Source organism: Ammospiza nelsoni, chromosome 16 (genome assembly GCF_027579445.1).
Source record: "Ammospiza nelsoni isolate bAmmNel1 chromosome 16, bAmmNel1.pri, whole genome shotgun sequence".
Lineage (NCBI taxonomy): Eukaryota > Metazoa > Chordata > Aves > Passeriformes > Passerellidae > Ammospiza > Ammospiza nelsoni.
The window spans coordinates 18,505,140-18,524,381 of NC_080648.1; the positions used below are offsets into that span (position 1 = coordinate 18,505,140).

At 54.0% G+C, this 19,242-nt stretch overlaps 1 protein-coding gene across 3 annotated transcripts in view; it reads left to right on the forward strand.

The window, feature by feature from the left end:
- ARHGAP26 (Rho GTPase activating protein 26) overlaps positions 1–19,242 on the forward strand; it is a 100,715-nt gene that overhangs the window by 38,761 nt on the left and 42,712 nt on the right. For all 3 annotated transcript variants that reach the window (XR_009419567.1, XM_059483644.1, XM_059483645.1), the window contains exons 12-15: positions 7,692–7,728; positions 12,975–13,040; positions 13,736–13,810; positions 18,108–18,195. Coding sequence is in view for 2 of the 3 variants with exons in the window: in XM_059483644.1 (XP_059339627.1) it covers positions 7,692–7,728; positions 12,975–13,040; positions 13,736–13,810; positions 18,108–18,195 (266 nt within the window). In the remaining variant the exon portion in view is untranslated. The remainder of the gene's footprint in view (positions 1–7,691; positions 7,729–12,974; positions 13,041–13,735; positions 13,811–18,107; positions 18,196–19,242) is intronic.

Below are 19,242 nucleotides of genomic sequence, written 5' to 3' on the forward strand. Positions count from 1 at the left end.
CGAGCTGTTGCTCAAGCATCCCAGAAAACTTGGGGGAAGCTTAGAGCAGTGCAAGTTTTCACTTTTAATCAGTTATTCAGTGATCCCAACATGTCTGCTTCGCTGGACCCGCTTAGAAATGCCGCTCTGGGAAACTTTAGGCGCTTTAGTTATTCCAGAAATGTATTTTGTTGGAGCAGTTGACCTTTAGCTGGGTTATTCCAGGCTGCAGCGTATCTGACACGCTCAGCTCCCCTCGCTCCCACCCAGCCCAGCGTGGCTGCTGCTGCTGCATTCCCTGCTCTGGCTGAGCCGTGGGGAGCTGGCAGTGTCACCCAGGTGGTTTCCCCATCCTGACCCAGGTGATTGTTCCCTTGGGTGACAAACAGGGTTGTATAACTGCGCTGAGCTCAGCAGCCCAGCTGGCTGGCGGGGAGCCCGGCTGGCCTCGGCTCCAGGGGCCCTTGGGAATGCCTGCACTTGTAATAAAATGTGGGCTTGCTGTTAATTAGAACCATCCTTTAGCTCAGCTCCGAGAGACAGAGGAGCAAGACCCATGTAGGGGATTCATGCCCCCCGGATGCTGCATTTGTGATAGATTTCTCTTTTCTGTCCTTTGGTCAGGCCCAGGGTATAAGTTTGAAGCTGGAATTTGTGTTGGAAGGAAGGAGCAGGAGAGAGAAAGGGGGACACGAGGTGGGAGGTGGCTCTGACTGTGATGAACAGTAGGTTGGGAGGAAAGGAAGGAAGGAAGGAAGGAGCTGCCAGGGTCCCTGGCCACCCTCTTCCAAATGAACAGCTTTGTCTGCATGACATAAACCAGCATTTCACAGTGGGGTTCTGCTGCCCTGCCAAGTTCTCCACTTGGGAAAGTAAGGCATAATTTTCCCTCCCCTCCTGCTGCAGAGAGGTTTGCAGGGATGTGGGCTGGGAGAGATCATACTCCTATCTATATCCTTCTGGCTCTCAGAGCAGGGCAGGTTATTTCCAACCACAACACAGTGTAGTCTAGCTCTGAAAATCCTGCTTGTAGTATGAAAACCTGGCTCTCAGACAGAAATAGAACAGGGTTGATAAGGCAGAGCCAGAAACAAGGGCTGATTTCATCAAGGTTGCCAGGTGTCCTGCTTTTAACAAGGAAACAGGCTTTTTGTACATGAGCTTTGCTGGGATGCTGCTCCAGGGCTGTGTCCCAGTGAAGCAGCTCCCAGTGCCGAGCTCAGGGGCACGTTTGGAGGGTCCATCTCCCTTTTCTCTTTCTTCTCTCCATTCTTCCTCTGAGCCCTTCCTGCTGCTGCAGGGACAGGGTACAGGGTGCCCCCTGCCCCAGGCCTGTGCCATCTCTGGGTGCCAGAGCTCCAGCCCCGCTCTGGCCACCCCCGTGCCCATGGAGGGCCTGCAGGACAGGCTGGGGGCTGTGGGGACACGATCAGGAGCATCCCTGGGGTTCTGGTGGGGAAGGCATCAAGAGGAAAGGCAGCTGAGGTGTGGAGAGGGAAGTGTGGGGTCCCCAGCTCTCCCTGCTCAGGCAGGGCTCTCTGGGGTGCTGGGGGTGCTGCAGACACCCAGCAGCAGCTGAGTCAGCCAGGGTGGCCAGGCTCCAGCTGGAGCTCTGCTCTCCAGCCCATTTGCCCTTATAAAAGCGTTGCAAAACACTCGTGTGGAATGTCTGTGCTCCTCTGCCCATGGCTCCCCAGGCTGGCCCAGCGTGGCTGGAAAGCCACTTGGGCTACCAGTTCTGAGGGAATGTCATATCTATTTATACCCCTTGGGCTTGTGCATCTCTGGAGCTGAAAGTTGAGAGACTCATTCCTGGCTGTTTTGAGGATTTCTGAATATGAATCACAAGGAAATTGCATAACACTGCAGCATTTCCTCCCATTGCTGTGGACCTTGCAAACACCCCTCTTCCCCAGGGAGCCCAGGGAACTCTGGCAGGACTGGCCCACTCTGAGAGTCCAAATGGAAACTCTGGCTGGGAGGGAAGGTCCCAGCACCAGGGAAGGGAGGGTGAGGTGGAATCTTCCACAGCAGGACATGGAGCTGAAATCCTCCTTGCATGGAGATGCCCCTCTCTGCAAAGCAGGGCTGCTGGCCTCCTGCTCTCCAGCTTTCCCGAAATCCCTCTTTCCTCTGAGCAGCTGGGCAATCCTTTCCTCTAGATTCTAGCCATCAGGCAGAATCTCACACCAGTGTTGGAATTTGAAGGTTTTTGGGAACTGTGCTGAACACTGTGCAGCCTCCAAGGGATGCAGCTTAGGTTGGGCCATTTTGGATTTTAAAGGAAAGTGAATGAAACTTAAAATGAAGCAAGTGCCTTAGGAAATCATAGCCCGTGTCGTGTGGGGGTTAATGAGCACCATGGGCAGCAGCGTGACCTCTGAAATGAGGAAATAAAAATGAAATTACGCAACATCATCTTTTTGTAGTTCCCCTTCCAACCCCAGCTACTTCCTTTTCCTTTCCCACAGTCCAGTGTCATCCCAAACCATTCACAGACCCATTTGCTCTTTGCACGTCATGTGTGCAAAGTTTGGTTAGGATCAGGCTGGAAATCTGATGGGTTGAATTCTTCTTGATTTATCTGTGCACAAGCAGGAAGTGCATCAGGTGATGGAGAGTGGCTGTAGGACTGTTTGAGGCTCTGGATGGTGTTGTAGAGGTGTTTCAGGCTCTGGATGGTATCTGAGGGGTGTTTCAGGCTCTGGATGGTGTCTGAGGGCTGTTTGAGGCTCTGGATGGTATCTGAGGGGTGTTTCAGGCTCTGGATGTGTCTGAGGGCTGTTTCAGGCTCTGGATGGTGTCTGAGGGGTGTTTCAGGCTCTGGATGTGTCTGAGGGCTGTTTGAGGCTCTGGATGTGTCTGAGGGGTGTTTCAGGCTCTGGATGTGTCTGAGGGCTGTTTCAGGCTCTGGATGGTATCTGAGGGGTGTTTCAGGCTCTGGATGGTATCTGAGGGCTGTTTGAGGGTCTGGATGGTGTCTGAGGGCTGTTTGAGACTTTGGATGTGTCTGAGGGCTGTTTCAGGCTCTGGATGGTATCTGAGGGCTGTTTCAGGCTCTGGATGTGTCTGAGGGCTGTTTCAGGCCCTGGGTGGTGGCTCTCGGTGGCTGTAGGAGCATTTTAGGCCCTCAGTGATGGCCATCAGTGGTTGTGGAGGTGGTTGAGGCTCCAGATGGTGGCTGTCAGTGGCTGTAGGAGTGTTTGAGGCTCCAGATGGTGTCTTTCAAAGGGTTTCTGATGAGGAAAATCCACAGCTGACGCTTGCATGATGCACAGCTCCAGTGTGGGGTGTGTGGCAGTGGCAGGACTGAATCTGGAGGGCAAAGCACCTGCAGTGCTGCTCCTGCCCAGGCTGTGGTCCATGAGAGGTTGGGACATGGATCCAGGAGCCAGCAGTGTGGGTGGGTGACCCCAGCTCATCCCTGGGCGCCATGGAGCAGGGAGCTCCTCCTGGGCCCTGTGCTCCTCTACCACACCCTCCAACATCTCAGAGCTCTTAATCATCCCTATAAAACCATTTCCTCTGCAAAACAAAGCATGCGTTTGGTGAAATGTCTCAGCAAAGGAAATAACTGGTTCTTTGATGAATTATCTTAAATATCAAGTTCATAATAGTGCAAGTGTCAAAGTAGTCATGAGTTGTAACTGCTCTCATAAAATTTATCTTTTTGGATTACTTACAGATGCATCTTGGAATTTTTCAATAATAGCTTGCAAAGGTCTTCTTTAAGCTTCCAGACAGCAATTATCCTGCAGGAATGAAGCAGCAGTGGCTTCTGCTAAAAAAAAATTATACAATCTGGTTTTGTTCAGGATATTTTACCATCTACAGTAGGAGTTTAGAAAACTAAATACAAGACATGAAGGTCTGTAAGTTTTGTACTATCTCTATATATATTTTTTCTATACACATCATTTCTGAAACTGCCTGGGAGGATATTTTGGCTCTGGAAATACAATCAAAAGGGAATAATTAGTGTGAGAGACGTTGGAGCATGGCAGTGCTGCAGGGCAGGGATTTGTCTCCTCGTTAGTCACTGGTCCCAATTCTGGGAGTTTTATAACCCAGCCTGTTCCCACACGTGTCTGTGGGCCACAGCCCCTTCACCTCCCAGCAATGTTTCTTCCCTCTCATTTCTCATCCCTTGTCAGTGACTAATGCTGCAAAGTGAAAGAAGCTTTTCATTTCACGAGAAAGTCTCTGGGTTTGGGGCTGTTTCCTCCAGAGTGTGTTAACAACAGGACAAACAGCATGCGGGCATAAAAATACACTCATTTATTGGTGTTTTATTGTGTATTTATTGGTGTTTTATTGTCTGGCCCGTGCTGGGTGATGTGTGTGTCTGCAGATCCTGCCTGCCCTGTGCTGGGCAGAGCTCAGAGCACTGTGCTGGATGCTGTCACTGTGACAGTGGCACTGTGCTGTCCCCTCGTGCTCCCCTGGCCACAGCCTGGGCATGGCAATGGTGCAAGCACCTCTGAGAGAGGGGCTGAGGGCAGGGAGATCAAATCCAGCACTGGCAGCTGTGTGGAAGAGGGTTCAGGAGAGCTTTTCCAAAGTGTTCTCAGCCCATCTCTGCCAGGACAGAGGTGCTGCAGCCCTGGTGTGGGAATAGCAGGAACCTCTGTGGAATTCTGCACCCTCTCCCTCACCCTTGGTGCATGAACTGCCTCACGTGTGTGTGAGGCTCAGTCTTCAAGTGCATCTTCTGCTTTAAGCCGTGCCTGCTATCAGAGCTGTTTTGAAGGACTGGAATATCAGCATCCCTGGGCCAGGCTGGGCAGGGGAGCTTTGCCAAGGCACGAGCCCAAGGGCTCCAGCAGGGCAGGGCTGACCCTTGGGCCACTGGAGGAGCCTCACTCCTGGAGCTCTATACAGCAGCCCTTTCCTCAGACTTGGAAACTTTCTCTTATCCAGAAAAATCTCCCTCTAAAAGACTTGAGGCAGAATAGGAGAAGTATTTTTGAAAAAGGAAGGGATATTGCAGACTTGGGGCTTAGCTAAAGCCCTGCTGGTGTGGAGCTGTGTTAGTGGATTAACAGAGACAAGGGATAAAAGGTTTGTCCTTGATAAGATGGGTGTAGGGTGGCAGTGACTCTGTGTTTTATGGCTGCCGTTGACCTTTGTGTGAAACTTCCCTCTTGCTGTGTGCACACTTTGCAGTTAATGGCAAAGGCATATTGTGTTTCCTTGTCTGCCCTTTCCCCTTGTTTTATAGAGCAGTCTCTGGTGATAACAGCCTCTGCTGTTTCATGGATCCAGACTGGAAGAGCGCATGTGCAGGCAGGGGATGTCCCTGGAGCTGCTGTGCACCAGAAGTTGGAATGGTTTGGGTTGGAAGGACCCTAAGGCTCCTCTCATCCCACCCTGTCCCAGGGTGCTCCAAGGCTGACCCTTGGCTGTGTTTAGTGTTACCTGTGTGTGAGCCAGGGCACCAACTGTGTGTGAGATCCCAGGTTTGGGTGACTTTGGGTGACAGGCTGAGCCCAGTCCCTGCTGGGACCCCCCAACAGAGGCTCTGAGGTTGGAGGGAGAACTTCCCCAGGGAAGGCTGGCTGTGGTGGGCACTGCTGCCAGGGCAGCCTGCGGGTGTTTTCCTACCTTTTTCCCCTTATTCAATTTTCTTGATATAAACACTGTTCCTAGAGGAGAACTCTCTTGCTGACTGCAGCTGCTTTTGCTGCTGAATCATCCCCCGCTTGCCAGATGTGGCTGATGGATTTTCTCTGCAAACAATCCTCTCTGCTCGGGCTGGTGTTACACAGCCAGGTGTCCTGGCAGGGGGACAGGGAAGGAGCTCCTTGGAGGGGCCAGAACCTGCCCAAAGCCCAGCTCTGAGCTGCTCCATTGGGTTTGTGCTTCCCTGAGCAGGTCCTGGGTGGTGGAGCTGGTCCAGGGTGTCCTGCGGTGCCCAGCTCAGGAATGGCCTGGGTCTGGGTCACCTCCAGGGAAGGGATCTGTTTGTGTGCCCTGCTGCTGCCATGCCTGGGGTGGTGCTCACAGGAGCAGGGGAGAGATGACAATCTTGACTCCATGTTTCAGAAGGCTGATTTATTATTTTATCATATATATTATATTAAAAGAAAATGATACATTAGAACTAAAAGAATAGAAGAAAGGATTTAATCAGAAGGCTAGCAAAGGAAAGGAAGGAATGATAATAAAAGAATAGGAAGGAATGATAATAAAAGGATAGAAAGTAATGATAATAAAATCTTGTGACTGACCAGAGAGTCCGAGCCAGCTGACTGTGATTGGGCATTAATTAAAAACAACCACATGAGACCGATCCCAGATGCACCTGTTCCATCCCACAGCAGCAGATAATCAATGTTTACATTTTGTTCCTGAGGCCTCTCAGCTTCTCAGGAGAAGAATCCTATCAAAAGGATTTTTCATGAAACATGTCTGTGACACATGCCCTGTGGCACACAGCCTTGCTGGGAGCTTTTGGTGCTGGGGTGATCAGTAGGGCGTGCCAGCAGTGCCAGCAGTGCCCAGGCCTGGCTCTGACCCTCTGAGAGGCCCCAGGCTGATCCTGCAGCTCCTGGGGGACATCCCCAGCAGGGACCCTGGGGAAGCACAGAGCACCAGGGCTCCTGTCGGTGCCAGGGCTGGGATGCTGGAGCACAGCCCTGCCCTGTTGCTGCTGGTGTTGCTATCAACACGGCCTTTGGAGGCTTGCCCTGCTGGCTATTTTGGGAGGCAGCATGTGATGCGGGCAGCTGCCCTTGCAGGGGCTCCCAGCCCTGCTCCCCACAGCCTCAGCAGCCTGGGTGCTGTTCTGTGCCCCCTCAGCCACATCCAGGTGCTGCTGTGGCTCTGGGCTGGGTGGGAGTGCTCCTGGTGAGCACTGAAGGATTATCCTAAACCATTTTACTCTGTTGAGCTGGGGAAATACAGCCTGTCTGAGGGCTGATCTTCTTACAGCTGCTGTTGGTATTATCCTGGGCTTTTAAAGTGCCCTCACATGGTGATTAAACCTTGTGCCAGTGTTTTCCCTTTTTGTTGTGTCCACTGAGGTGTCCCTTTGCTCTCCAGCAGCCAAGCTGTGGTGATGGGGTGGGAGGAAGAGTGTGGATGTTGGGAGGCTGGAGAGGTTTGGGATGGAGCCCTGGTGGTGGCTGTGCTGGGAGCAGGGCTGGCTGCACTCAGTGCCTCACCCTGCTGCACTCCTTGTGCTCTCTAAATCAAGGACGTTTCTTTTCCTCTCCCTCCCTTTGCCTGGCTCTTTGCCCAGGCTGTAGCTGAGGAGGGGATGCCCGCTCCCTGCCCCAGCTGCACCTGCCAGGGGTTCCTGCAATGCCCATGAGGGAGTTGCCTGCTTTGCTCTGAGTTTACATCCTCTGTGAGTGGCCTTCAGGAGAGGAGTCAGAATCATGGAGCAGTTTGGAGGAGTCACAGAACCATGGAGCAGTTTGGGTTGGGAGGGACCTTTAAAGCTCATCCAGTCCAACCCCACCTCCATTTTGTTTAGAAGCCTCTAATTTCTGTTTTTACCTGGTCCATCCCATTTGCATTCTTTATTTCAAGAGCTGTCCTAGGCAGTATTTTAAATAACTCCAGAGCTGGGCCAGCCCAGCATTTGTGTGCAGAGGTCGTGGTGGTGTCTGGGGACCTGGCTGCTGGGGGAGGTCTGGCAGCAGCCACTCTGTGGTGGCACCAGCTGTGCCAGGGTCTTCACAAGGCTTTCTGCTTGTGTTTTCCAGGTGTACAACTCCAACAAGGACAACCAGAGCGAAGGCAGTGAGTATTTCTGCTCCAGCCTGACCCTGAAGGTGGCTGAGCTGTGGGAGGGTCAGCAGGGGATGCTGGTGGCACTGGGCTGGGGGGTGGCACTGGGCTGGGGGGTGGCACTGGGCTGGGGGTGGCAGGGCTCAGTGAGGGCACCCCAGGGTGGCACCCAGCAGGGACCAGGGGCAGAAAGCTGCTGGTGGGACCTGGGGCTGTGCAGAGCAGGGCCAGGCAGTGCCTGCATCCCTCAGGGTGTGTCCCCTCCTGCCCCACACCGTGTCCCCACCCCAGTGGCACTGCAGGGTGGCCTGGGGACCTCTCCTGAAGGTGACACCTGGGACCAGGCAGCTCTTCTCTCTGAGCCAGAATGTGCAGGGTGAGTGAGTCTTTCCAAGGGGGAATTGGAGCAGAAATACAGGAGTAAGGAGGTCCTGCCTTGTCAAGATTGTCAACAAGAGCCCTTAAAAATAAAAGTCTTTTTATTGTGGTTCGGGCAATCAAAGCCCTGGGTCAGGAAAGCACTTGTTTTCTTCCTAGAGGAGCAGTTGCACCTGGTCCTGCCTCTTATGTCCTGTGTTTTAAAACCCTTAATTGAGCCATTTCCCAGTAGGTTGGATTTGCCATAATTGCAATTCTGCAGCCCCAGTCCCTTCCCTCAGAGCCAGGGCCAGGCCTGGGTTGCTGTTCAGTGCTTGGTGCTGCCTCAGACACGACATTTCCATCTGCAGCCCCAGCATTTCTCTCTCAGTAATTGGTTTAATTTGCAGCTGATGTTCCTCACACCCATTCCAGCCCTTGCACAGAGCAGTCTCTGCCCCCTCTGTGGTTCCCCTTCCCTCTGACCCCCTCTGCCATCAGCTGCACATCCATCCTTTCCTGCCTGTTCACCTGCTCTGTGCCTCCAGGTGACCCGGCAGAGCTCAGGGCTGTGCTGGGAAGGGCAGCGTGGTCACTGTCCCTGGGCTGGGAGCCCTGCTGGAACAGCTCCCCTGTCCCTTTTTCCTGGGGGCAGGAGGAGTTTGTGGGGTGCAGAGCCCAGGGTGACTCAGCTCCGTGAGCTGTCACTGCTCCCTGTCCCTGCACACAGCTCTGCCAGCTCTGTGCCTGCTGGTTTAGCTCAGGACACCGTTTGGGCTTTCTTAAAAATGAGAATGATCCTTCTTGTGTGTCCTTGTGTGTCCTCCCTGGTTCTGGGAGCAGGCTGGGACCCTTGGCTGAAGGTGTTTCTGAACCTTTTGCTGGGGCTGGTGTGAGCAGAGGGCTGGCTGCTCCAGCCCCACTAAACCCCTGTTCAGAGCTCTGCCTGCCTCCCAGGCACTCTGAAATCCATTCAGCTCCTGCCTGGCTGCCAGCAGCCCTTGATGCAGGCTTTTCCTGCAGGGACCTGCAGTGAGTGTGGGGATGGAGGGGTGTGGATGCAGTTCCTGATGCACCCTCCACACCTCTGCCTCCTGCCTGCACCTCTGGAGCCTGGCAGTGCCTCCCAGTGCTGTGGAGGCACTTTCAGAACGCTGTGGTTTTGCAGAGATTCTGGGTTTGCTGTCCTGCTGTGTGGCCAGATGGCCGTGGGGCTGTGGGGGATTTATCGTGTGCTGTGGAGGGGCTGAGGGCTGTCACTGAACCATCAGAGCCAGGGGAATTGAGATGCTCTACTTTGCTAAGCAGAAGGACTTGCCCTGCTCCATGGAAACAAATCCTCCAGGCCATTTGTGCTCACTGCATGGAACAGCACAAAATTCCTCCTCTCCCTGCCTTCCTGCCATTTCACTCTCCATCCTCCGCATCCACTCCTGAGTCCCTTTGCCTGCCCTGTCTGCTGTGCCCTTGTCTCGGTGCTCTGGCCCTTCCCAGCAATCACAGTCATGGAATCACAGAGTATTTTGGGTTGGAAGGGCTTTAAAGCTCCTCTCTGCCATGGCAGGGACACTTCCCACTGTTCCAGTTTGCTCCCAGCCCTGTCCAACCTGACCTTGGGCACTGCCAGGGATCCAGGGGCAGCCACAGCTGTGCCAGGGCCTGCCACCCTCGTTGTAAAAATCTTCTTCCATTTCTCTAACCTAATCCGACCCTCACTCTTCCTTTCCCAATCTTGGCAGCTCACTGGTAGTCAGAGCCCTGAGAACTCATTTCTGGTGAGACCTGAAAGCTCATTCCTCTGGTCTCTGCTTCATGATTTCCCCCCTCCCCTGTGGTTCTTATTTCCAAAATGTCTCTGAAAGAATTCAAGCCCGAGGTGGTTGCATGGCCCAGTGTGGTGGGGAGGCAGAGGAGCTGCTCTGACCTTGCCCTGCCCTGACACGGCTGGAGCCAGGCTGACAGAGCTGATTCAGCCCCTGCCCCCTTCCCTTCACCCTGATGTCACACCAGTGTAAAGGGAGGGAATTAATGGATTAAATAGAAATAATCTGCCAGGCAAAAATAGAAGGGGATGAGAGCAGTTGAGTAGCCCTTGGAATGTGATGCTGCTGAAGGTCAGGTGAGCTGGGGGGGTGTGGGAACAGCTGCTGTGCAGGTGTGCGTGTCCCCTGTGCTGATGTGAAGTGTTCCTGGAGGGGTCCAGCCTGGGCAGGGCACTGGATGCTGCTGGGGGAAGAGCCTGAGACACGTGTGGGGGCCTGGAGCTGAGCCTCACACCTGGCCTGGGCAGGGAGAGCTCCAGGGAGGCTCCTCCACCTGGCCTCGGCCAGGCAGGGACAGCTCAGATTGGAACATAGGGAGGATTTCTTCTCTGAAGGGGCTGTCCAGCCTTGGCACATCTGCCCAGGGCAGGGGGTGCCCATTCCTGAGGGGTTCCACAGCCATGTGGCTCCTGGGGACAGAGCTTAGTGCTGGGGGAATGGTTGGGCTTGATGACCTTGGGGGCTTTTCAAGCCCAGATGATTCCATGGATCTGTGATCCCAGATGGAATCCCAGGTGATTCCATGGATCTGTGATCTCAGATGGAATCCCAGATGATTCTCTGGATCTGTGATCACAGATGGAATCCCAGGTGATTCCATGGATCTGTGATCCCAGGTGGAATCCCAGATGATTCCCTGGATCTGTGATCCCAGGTGGAATCCCAGGTGATTCCCTGGATCTGTGATCCCAGATGGAATCCCACATGGTTCCATGGATCTGTGATCCCAGATGGAATCCCACATGGTTCCATGGATCTGTGATCCCAGATGGTTCCATGGATCTGTGATCCCAGATGGAATCCCAGATGATTCCCTGGACCTGTGATCCCAGGTGTAATCCCAGATGGTTCCATGGATCTGTGATCCCAGATGGAATCCCAGATGGTTCCATGGATCTGTGATCCCAGATGGAATCCCAGGTGATTCCCTGGATCTGTGATCTCAGGTGGAATCCCAGGTGATTCCATGGATCTGTGATCTGGACAGCAGCAGGTCCAGATCTGCCTTTGGTCTGGGCCATTGCTGAACTGAGTCATGTGGTAAATGGCTGGGATAAAGAGCAGATGCTCCGAGAGAGGGGAAGCCAAGCTTTTACGATGCTCATCAGAAGTTAAGTTTAAGGATGAATAAAGGCACTTTGGAAACTTAATCAGATATTATTTCTGGATATAACTACTGCAAATAAATCCCGATCTTTCCCAATGCAGAGTATGACAGTGAGTGGAGGAGCCTGTTCCTCTGCTCAGGGGGATTGTGCCAGGTCACTTCACCCAGAGGCACTGCTGGGTCTCCTGCTCCTGCTGCAGGGAGGGATGCCAGCCCTGCCTGGCCCTGGGGTGCTGGGCCCTGCAGGGTGGTGGAGTCATGAATGGGTTGGGCTGGAAAGGACCTTAAAGCTGATCCAGTTCCTGCTGTGGGCAGGGACACCTTGCACTATCCCAGGCTACTCCAAGCCCTGTCCAGCCTGGCATTGGGGGCCCAAGCAGGCAAGGGGCTAAGGGAAAGCTGCTGCTCTGTGGGGTGGGCTGGCAGAGAGCCTGGGGCAGTGATCCAGACTGTCAGCACCACACAGGGATGCCCACAGGTCAGGGTCACGCCGTGCCAGGGCTGAGCAGACCTGCTGAGCTGGGCTTGCTGCAGCAGGACAGCTTCCACAGCATGGCTTTGAGCTGCTCAGGTACCCTCGTGTTTGTCAGTGCTTTGGGAATGGCAGCTGTGCCAGCTGATGGATGGCACGCTGGGTTCGCGCTGCATCCATGCTGGGAGCCCTGAGGGTGCCCAGCAAAGGGCCCTGCAGCCTCTGCATTGTCCTCACGTGCCGTGGCACAGCCGTCTGCACTCTGTGCTTGTGTTGGCTCAGCACTGCAGCCTGCTTGCCCAGACAAACAGAACGGAGCTGTTTTCCTTTGCACTGCTGTGGGTCCCCGTGCCACTCACCAGACAAAGCCCAGCCCCAGCACGGGGCTCAGAGCAAGGGATTAGGAAGGGCTGGAGCTGGCAGCTGCCCATGGGGCAGGGGAAAAGCAGGGAATGCCAGGGAGGGGAGCAGCACGTGCCTTGCAGAGGGCACTGCCAGCCTGGGCTCTGCTCCCTGCCTGCCCTGCCCTGCACTGAACGAGCTGTGTCTGTCCCATCACAGCGTCCCTGGGGTCTGGAATGGCTTTGCCCTCTCCCATCACAGCATTCCATGGGGTCTGCAGCCCGGGGTGGCTTTGCCCACCCTTCCCTCCCCTGTGGAAGGTTTTCCAACCCTTTCTCTAGGGAGGTACTAATTTTCCATAACAAATAGCTGGGCAGTGTTTGCCAGGCAGTGGTGGAAAGCTCTCTGTGGGGTGAATTCTTCCAGCAGCTGTTGGGGTTCCTGGATTAGTAATTCCTTGACCTTAGGAAATCCTGCATTGGCACAGGTGAATTGAGTGGTACATCCCATTAACTCTCATTTTTTAGCTCTCACTCTTGGGCAGAGGCAAGACACCTCATGTGCCATTTCAGGGATTTGTTGTGTCCAAATGTCCAATTTCATTTCTTCCCAAGCAACCCGTTGTCAACTTTCCAGACGAATTTGGGTTATCTCACCTTGATCCTAAATTAATTTTGTCCATCTGCAGTGGTAGCTGCCTGGCAGAGCCCAGGGCTTGGTTCAGAGGGATGTGGAGGCTGGAATGCAGATCAGTGGCTGTGTTTGCCCAGGTTACAGCTGGTACAATCTGCTGTACTTGTGTTACTGCCCTCATTTATCTCCTGCTGCTCTGGGCAGTGGTGCATTGCTGGGATGGTTCAGCAGGAGCCTGGTGCTCCCTGTGAGGGCCTGCCCTGCCCTGCCAGCCGCTCACCCTGCTCTCTGCCCTTCCCTGCAGCTGCCCAGCTGGACAGCATCGGCTTCAGCATCATCAAGAAGTGCATCCACGCTGTGGAAACAAGAGGTAGGGCAGCCTCGGGCTGGGCTTGCTCTGGGGCAGCTGCTGGCAGGGGAGCAGTTGCTTTCCTGCCCTTTCCATGGACAGAATGACTCACGAGCCCTGGGACCCACATCAGATGAGCCCATGACGTGCTGGGGCTGATGAGAGAGGCGTTTGCCCCACGGCTGGGCCAGCAGGACTCACAGACATGGGGCAGGGTGAGCCAATAACACCCTGGGACAGGACCAAGGGGGTGTTCACCTCAGCATCCTTCCTGCAGGAATGCTGCCAAGCACGTCCTCTCATGTGGGATTGTGTCCCCAGAACCTCTGTGAGGCTCCTTGGGCACAGGTGGGGTTGTCCCAGCCCTGCAGGGGCAGGTCAGATGCAGAGGGCTCAGACCTCAACCTGAAGAACTTGGCACAGTAAAATTTTCCCAGATTACCCTGGTTAAGTGCAGATCCTGCTTGGGGCTGCCATGGCTGTGGGAAGGAGGAAAAGAGTGCTCAGATCCTTGTTCCTGAGCTAACTGGGGTAACAGTTCTAATGAAAGGATACGTGAAAACCTTGATATCAACCCCAAATTTTACCATCTTCTGTGGCTTTGTGTTTGATAGGTGAGAGGGTTTCATGGGCTTTGCTGTTTGAGAAGGCAAAGGAGTGGAAGCAATGTCAGCAGCCCTTGTGACCCTGTGCTGACAGGTTCCTTGTTTCCCCAGGGATCAATGAGCAGGGGCTCTACCGGATCGTGGGGGTGAACTCCCGGGTGCAGAAGCTGCTGAGCATCCTGATGGGTGAGTGGATGGAATTTGTAAAGGCAGTGGGCTGTGCTGCTCTGAGGCCTTGCCAAGCTGGAGCAGGGGCTCCTCTCAGGGTCCCTGATGGTAGTGACTGTGCCCTTAGGACCGTGTTGAAGCCAGGAGGTGCTGGGCACCGTGGGCAGGTGTGAAGGTAGGACAGGACTCGTGTGGGACTGGCTTCACCAGGCCCTGCTGCAGTCACTGGTGTCCTGCTCACACATGCTCTGGGCTCTGGCAGCCTTCCCAAATGCAAACCAAAATCTTCAAAGAAATAGCTGAAAGCTTTGGCTTTTCATCTCCTATCTGCCCCCTTGTTCCCAGCACCCTTTGAAATGATTTTCTCTGGATGTTGCATGCTGCCTGTGGCTGTTCTTGCTTTCCCCACGGACTTTCTTGTGCCTGTTTATCTCAGCCTTGCCCAGAGTTTTCCAGCATGTTTCCCTTGTGTCTGAGGCCTTGGATCCTGCATTTCTGGATGCTCCAAGCTGCTGGCTCTTGGCACAGCAGAGCTCTGCTCTGGCTGTGGGGACAGAACCATTTCAGCCCTGACCTCACAGGCAGCATTTCCATCCCACAGCTGCAGCCCTGGACCAGTCTGTCCGTCTGTCCAGACATGCCTGAGACACAGCAGTGGAGGAGAGAGCAGAGCTGGGCAGCTGCCCTTGGCCAGTCCTGTGTGGTGCTGCTCAGACTTGGCAAAAGCACAGATGAAATAGCTGCAGGAATAGGGAAACAAATGCTCACTAATTTGTTAGTGCCCTGTTGAATGTGTTTGTTACTCCTTGGGAAGATGTGTGGCATTTCTGGTCATCTTCTTTCCCTGCACTTATTATCTTTTTTTCTACATGATTTCCTTTTCCTTGTCCTCACAAAACTCCAGTGCTCCTTTCTCTGCATATTTCTTCTCACAGAAGGTTTTCATCTGTTGTGTTTCAGCATCTTTTCCTTTTCCAATTCCTCCTTGTTTTGCCACCACTAAGGTGTTCAGTGAGCAGAGCCCATGGTGGCTGTCACAGCTGTCAGTGTTAACCTGTGGAAAACAGATAATGCAGGTGACTGGAGTGGGAGGGCACAGCTCCAAATCGGGGTGCAGGGCACCTCTTTGCTCTTGTGGCATTTGGAAAGTTCACATTTGCAGTCACGAGACTGGAGGCAGGTGCTGTTATTAGAGGAGTTTGGCACAGGCTGGGGATGTGAAGGTGCCCTGCAGGGCTGTGGGGAGCCAGCAGTGTCCTGTGGCACCCAGGGTGGGCACGGGGACAGCGCCAGGAGCACTGCTGACAGGAACAGCCAGGCTTGGCGCCCCGGGACAGGTCCTGGCAGGTCACAGGCAGGCCCTCAGTGATGCCCATCACCACATCCCACAGATGGCAGGGCCACGGACCCCTTCTCCTGGCACGGAGGTGCCAGTGCTGGTGTCAGCCCCCAGGCTGTGACAGATGGCAGAACTGGCCTGGGTGAGGAGCTCTGCCGAGCTGGGAGCGATTCAGTTCTGGACAGCATCCAGCATCCATTATCTCCTCAGCCACCGAAGCCACTCAGCTGTCGCCCCTGTGTCTCATAAGGAGGTGATAAATGGCTGGTGCTTTTCCTTTGTCCTGGTGTGTCCTCCTTGGCTGCTGGGGCTGGAAGCCCTGCTGGAGGCAGTCAGGGCTGGCACTGGGACCCCTTTTGGGAATCCCCCATGGTGTCCATTCTTGGGCTGCTTTGCAAACCCACAAGTCCATAATTTCTCCAAATTGTGGGGGATTAAATCTCCATCACCCTCGGCGTTTGGGCTGTGTGTGGAGTCAGTGTCACAGGAAACGTGTCCCTTGTCAAACCCATCTGTTCTCGCTGCCCTCGGGCTCCCGTGAATGGAGGAGCCAAGCTGTGCTCCCACTGTCAGGTTTCCCTTATATTTAGAAATGAATGTGGGCAGCCTCGCTGCTGCACATAGAGCTGAAATGGCAAAAAGATCGAGTTTCCCTGAGCTGCTGTCAGGGCACTGCTGGGAAGGGCTTTGGCAGGGGGTCCTGCAGGAGGGCACTGCTGGGCCAGGGGCAGCCCCAGCCCCTGGCTTGGCTTTCAGGGCAGATCATGTCGGGGTCTGGACTGGGGTGATGCGCTGGGGGTGCTCCCGGGGCTGGTGGGGGCAGATCCTCTCCCCAGCATTCACTGGTACCACGTGCCATCAAAATGAGGACAAATAATGGGACAAAACCCCACAAATAACCAAACTCTCACCAGTGGGAGCTCCCGTGAGAGGGTTTATTGTGGCACTGTGGGGCCCCAGCAGGGCCGAGCTCTGCAGAGGGTGAGTTACAGCATCTGATCTGCTCCTGCTCCTTTGCCACGTGGGCCGTGAGTGGGAGTGGGGCTCCTTCCAGCCCCTCACCGCTGGGATTTAGGAAATCTCTCCCTGATAATCCCACTGGGGTGATGAGGTGCTGCCCCTCACCCTGGAGAAACGGTGGGAGACACCAGATCAGGGGTTGGCAGCAGGGTTAAAGCAGCTGCAGGGTTAGTGCTGCCCCTGGCTGTGGGTGCCCTTCCAGCCCTGGTCCCACGTGCCCCAGTTCCTGTGGAAGTGTGTCCTTGTGGGAGGCAGGGCTGGCACAGCCCCTGCCTGGGGACAGATGCTGCAGCTGCTGCAGCTCCTTGCAGCCTCATAAATGTGAAGGTCAAGGGGAGCTGATTAACTGCGCTGAGCCCTTTCATGGGACCGACTGTGGAATTTCACCTCGTGTTCAGTGATCCAGCCTAGAAACTGCTGCCTGAGCCTTTGCAAAGACACACTGTTTGTTCTGCTTTGGGTAAAAAGTTTCTTGTAAAAAAAAGATGGAGTTTTGTTTGTTTTTATTTTTTTTACTATGCCGAACTTATCTTGACTCCTTATCTTAAAATTCTCTCTTTGCAAAGGCAGTGCTGTAGGAAGTTTCCTGGGCACTGAGTCAGGAGGATGGAGGTCATTTGTATGATTGCTGAGACACACATGATCTTTGTGTGAATATGCATTTCTTATGTATTTACCTTTCCAAGCTGCCTCTTGATGTTTTTTTAAATTAAAATAAACCTTTGCCCTGAGGGAAAGCTGAGCTCTATTCGCAGCATTCTTTTAAGTAGGTTAAAAACTGCCCAATGCTTATGCGGGGCTTTAAAACTCAGGAGTACATTGTTTGTGCGTGTGGAGAGGCAAAAAGGCCCTGAGCTGGGCCCGTGGGAGCAGATGGTGTTGGCAGCTGGGGCTGTGTCACCCTGGGCCTTGGGGACAGTGGCAGCCCTGGCACCCAGGCTCCCTAGGGACACCTGGCACAGGGGGGACCCTCACCAGGGACCCCGGCAGGGAGGTTCAGCTGGGAGCAGGATCCTGGCTGAGTTTCCAGATGGAGTCAGCAAAGACCATTGGAGCAGCATCCAGGCAGGAGAGATCAGCACATGGGGCACTTCCATGCTGGGCTTTCCATGGCCTTGGCTTGGTGCTCCCGGCCTTGGCTGGGTGCTCCTGGCCTAGGTTTGATGTTCCTGGCCTCAGTTTGGTATTCCTGGCCTTGGTTTGGTTCTCCTGGCCTCATTTTGGCACTCCTGGCCTTGGCTTGGTGTTCCTGGCTTCAGTTTGGTGCTCCTGGTGTTGGTTGGGGTTCCTGGCCTTGGCTTGGTGCTCCTGGCCTTGGTTGCATGTTCCTGGCCTTGGCTGGATGCTCCTGGCCTAGGTTTGATGTACCTGGCCTTGCCTTTTGGTGCTCCTGGTCTTGGTTTGGTGTTCCTGGCTTCAGTTTGGTGCTCCTGGCCTTGGCTGGGAGCTGTCACCATCTGGGTGTCAATGCTGTGCCTGAGCCCACTGTCCCTGGCCTGGTGGTGGCTCTGCAGGTGACTGTGCAGGTGACTGTGCAGGTGACTAACCCTAACCCTACCCCTAACCCAGGTGACTGTGCAGGTGGCTGTGGCTGTATTTGCCAGCCAAGGGCTGGGTGGCGAGGTGGCTGCAGGGTGACAGTGCTGCCCATAGTGGGGAGGAGGGTCCCTGGTCCCTGTGTCTGTGCCTGGCTGTCACTGCTGTGCCCGGTGTCCTGCACACTCCAAGCCACACAGCACTGTCCTTGCTCAGGATGGAGGATTCCCTTTTTCTTCTCTTGTCCCGTGTTGCTGAGTCTGGCCTGTCCTACAGCCCCACACCCCTGCAGACGTGTCCTGAGCTGGGAATAGCAATAAAATGGGGTGTGATGGTCTCCCCACACAGCTGAGCTGGCACCAGCTGGAATTGTCTTCAGTTTCCTTCAGTTGCTGGTTTTTTTTTGGTCTTTTTCCATAGATCCCAAGACAGCCACAGAGACAGACACAGAGATCTGTGCAGAGTGGGAGATCAAGACCATTACCAGTGCACTGAAAACGTACCTGAGGTAAGGAGAAGAGCCTCACCTGGCTTCAGGAGGGGTTTGGTGCTGGCCTGGCATTTTACTGCCTGTTATTGCAGACCCTTAACAACAGCACTTTTATAGAAACAGAGCAGAAACTGCTCTTAGGGAATTTATTCTGGCTTTTCCCTGGCTTTTTCCTGGCTTTCCAGTATGTTTGAGTAGGATCTGGAGAACACACTCAGCTCTGACAGATACACATATTATACAGACATGATTTAAAAAGCTCATTCTTGCATCCCCTGCCTTGATTAAAGCTTTTCCCTGAGCTTTTCCCAGTGGACTCCCACCTTCTGAGCACGTGGCGGAAGGGCAGGGCAGTGCTGTGTAAGGGCAGGGGCTGAGGAGCTTCTCCAGAACTGGTGCTGAGCTTTATTGTAGCTCTGATTTGTGTGTGTCAGGCAGGCCAGTATTGTCCTGGGGATCTTCCCAACAGTGTTGGGTGTTGGCAGGCAGCAGCATCTCATTATCCACAACGTGCTCCTACCTGTTGTGACCGCAGCTCCTCGCTCTCAGCGACTGCTGTGTGCAGGGTTGTGTTTGAGGGAGCACAAGAGAGAGCCTAAATCCAATTAGGGTGATAAGGGTAATTAGCCTGGTGGATCTCAGCCTAGAAAATCACAGAATTTTGCATGATTGGCAACCTTTGCTCCAGAGTCTGAACTGTTGGCTAAGCAAAGAGGAATGTGGGCAGCACCAGCGTGTCCCTCTGAAGGGATGCAGCAGTGGGAGGGGACAATGGGAATGGGGATTGGGAAAGTTTTACAGCTAGGCTTGTTTATTTTTCAATTTCTTTTCAAAGTTCCTTGGAAGTCATGGGCTCAGCAATGCACTGAAGCTGTGTTACTGAAGGAATGCTAAAATTAAAGATTAATTTAGTGGTGAATAAATCAAAGGTCCTTGCATAGATCTTACTCCTTTGGATGGGGGAATTAATTAGAGTTGGTGTTGCTTAATTCTGCCCTTTTCAAAGTGGAGCTGAGTTTATTGTAGGGGCAAAGCTTTCTCAGTGTGGATTGTGTTCCTCAGATG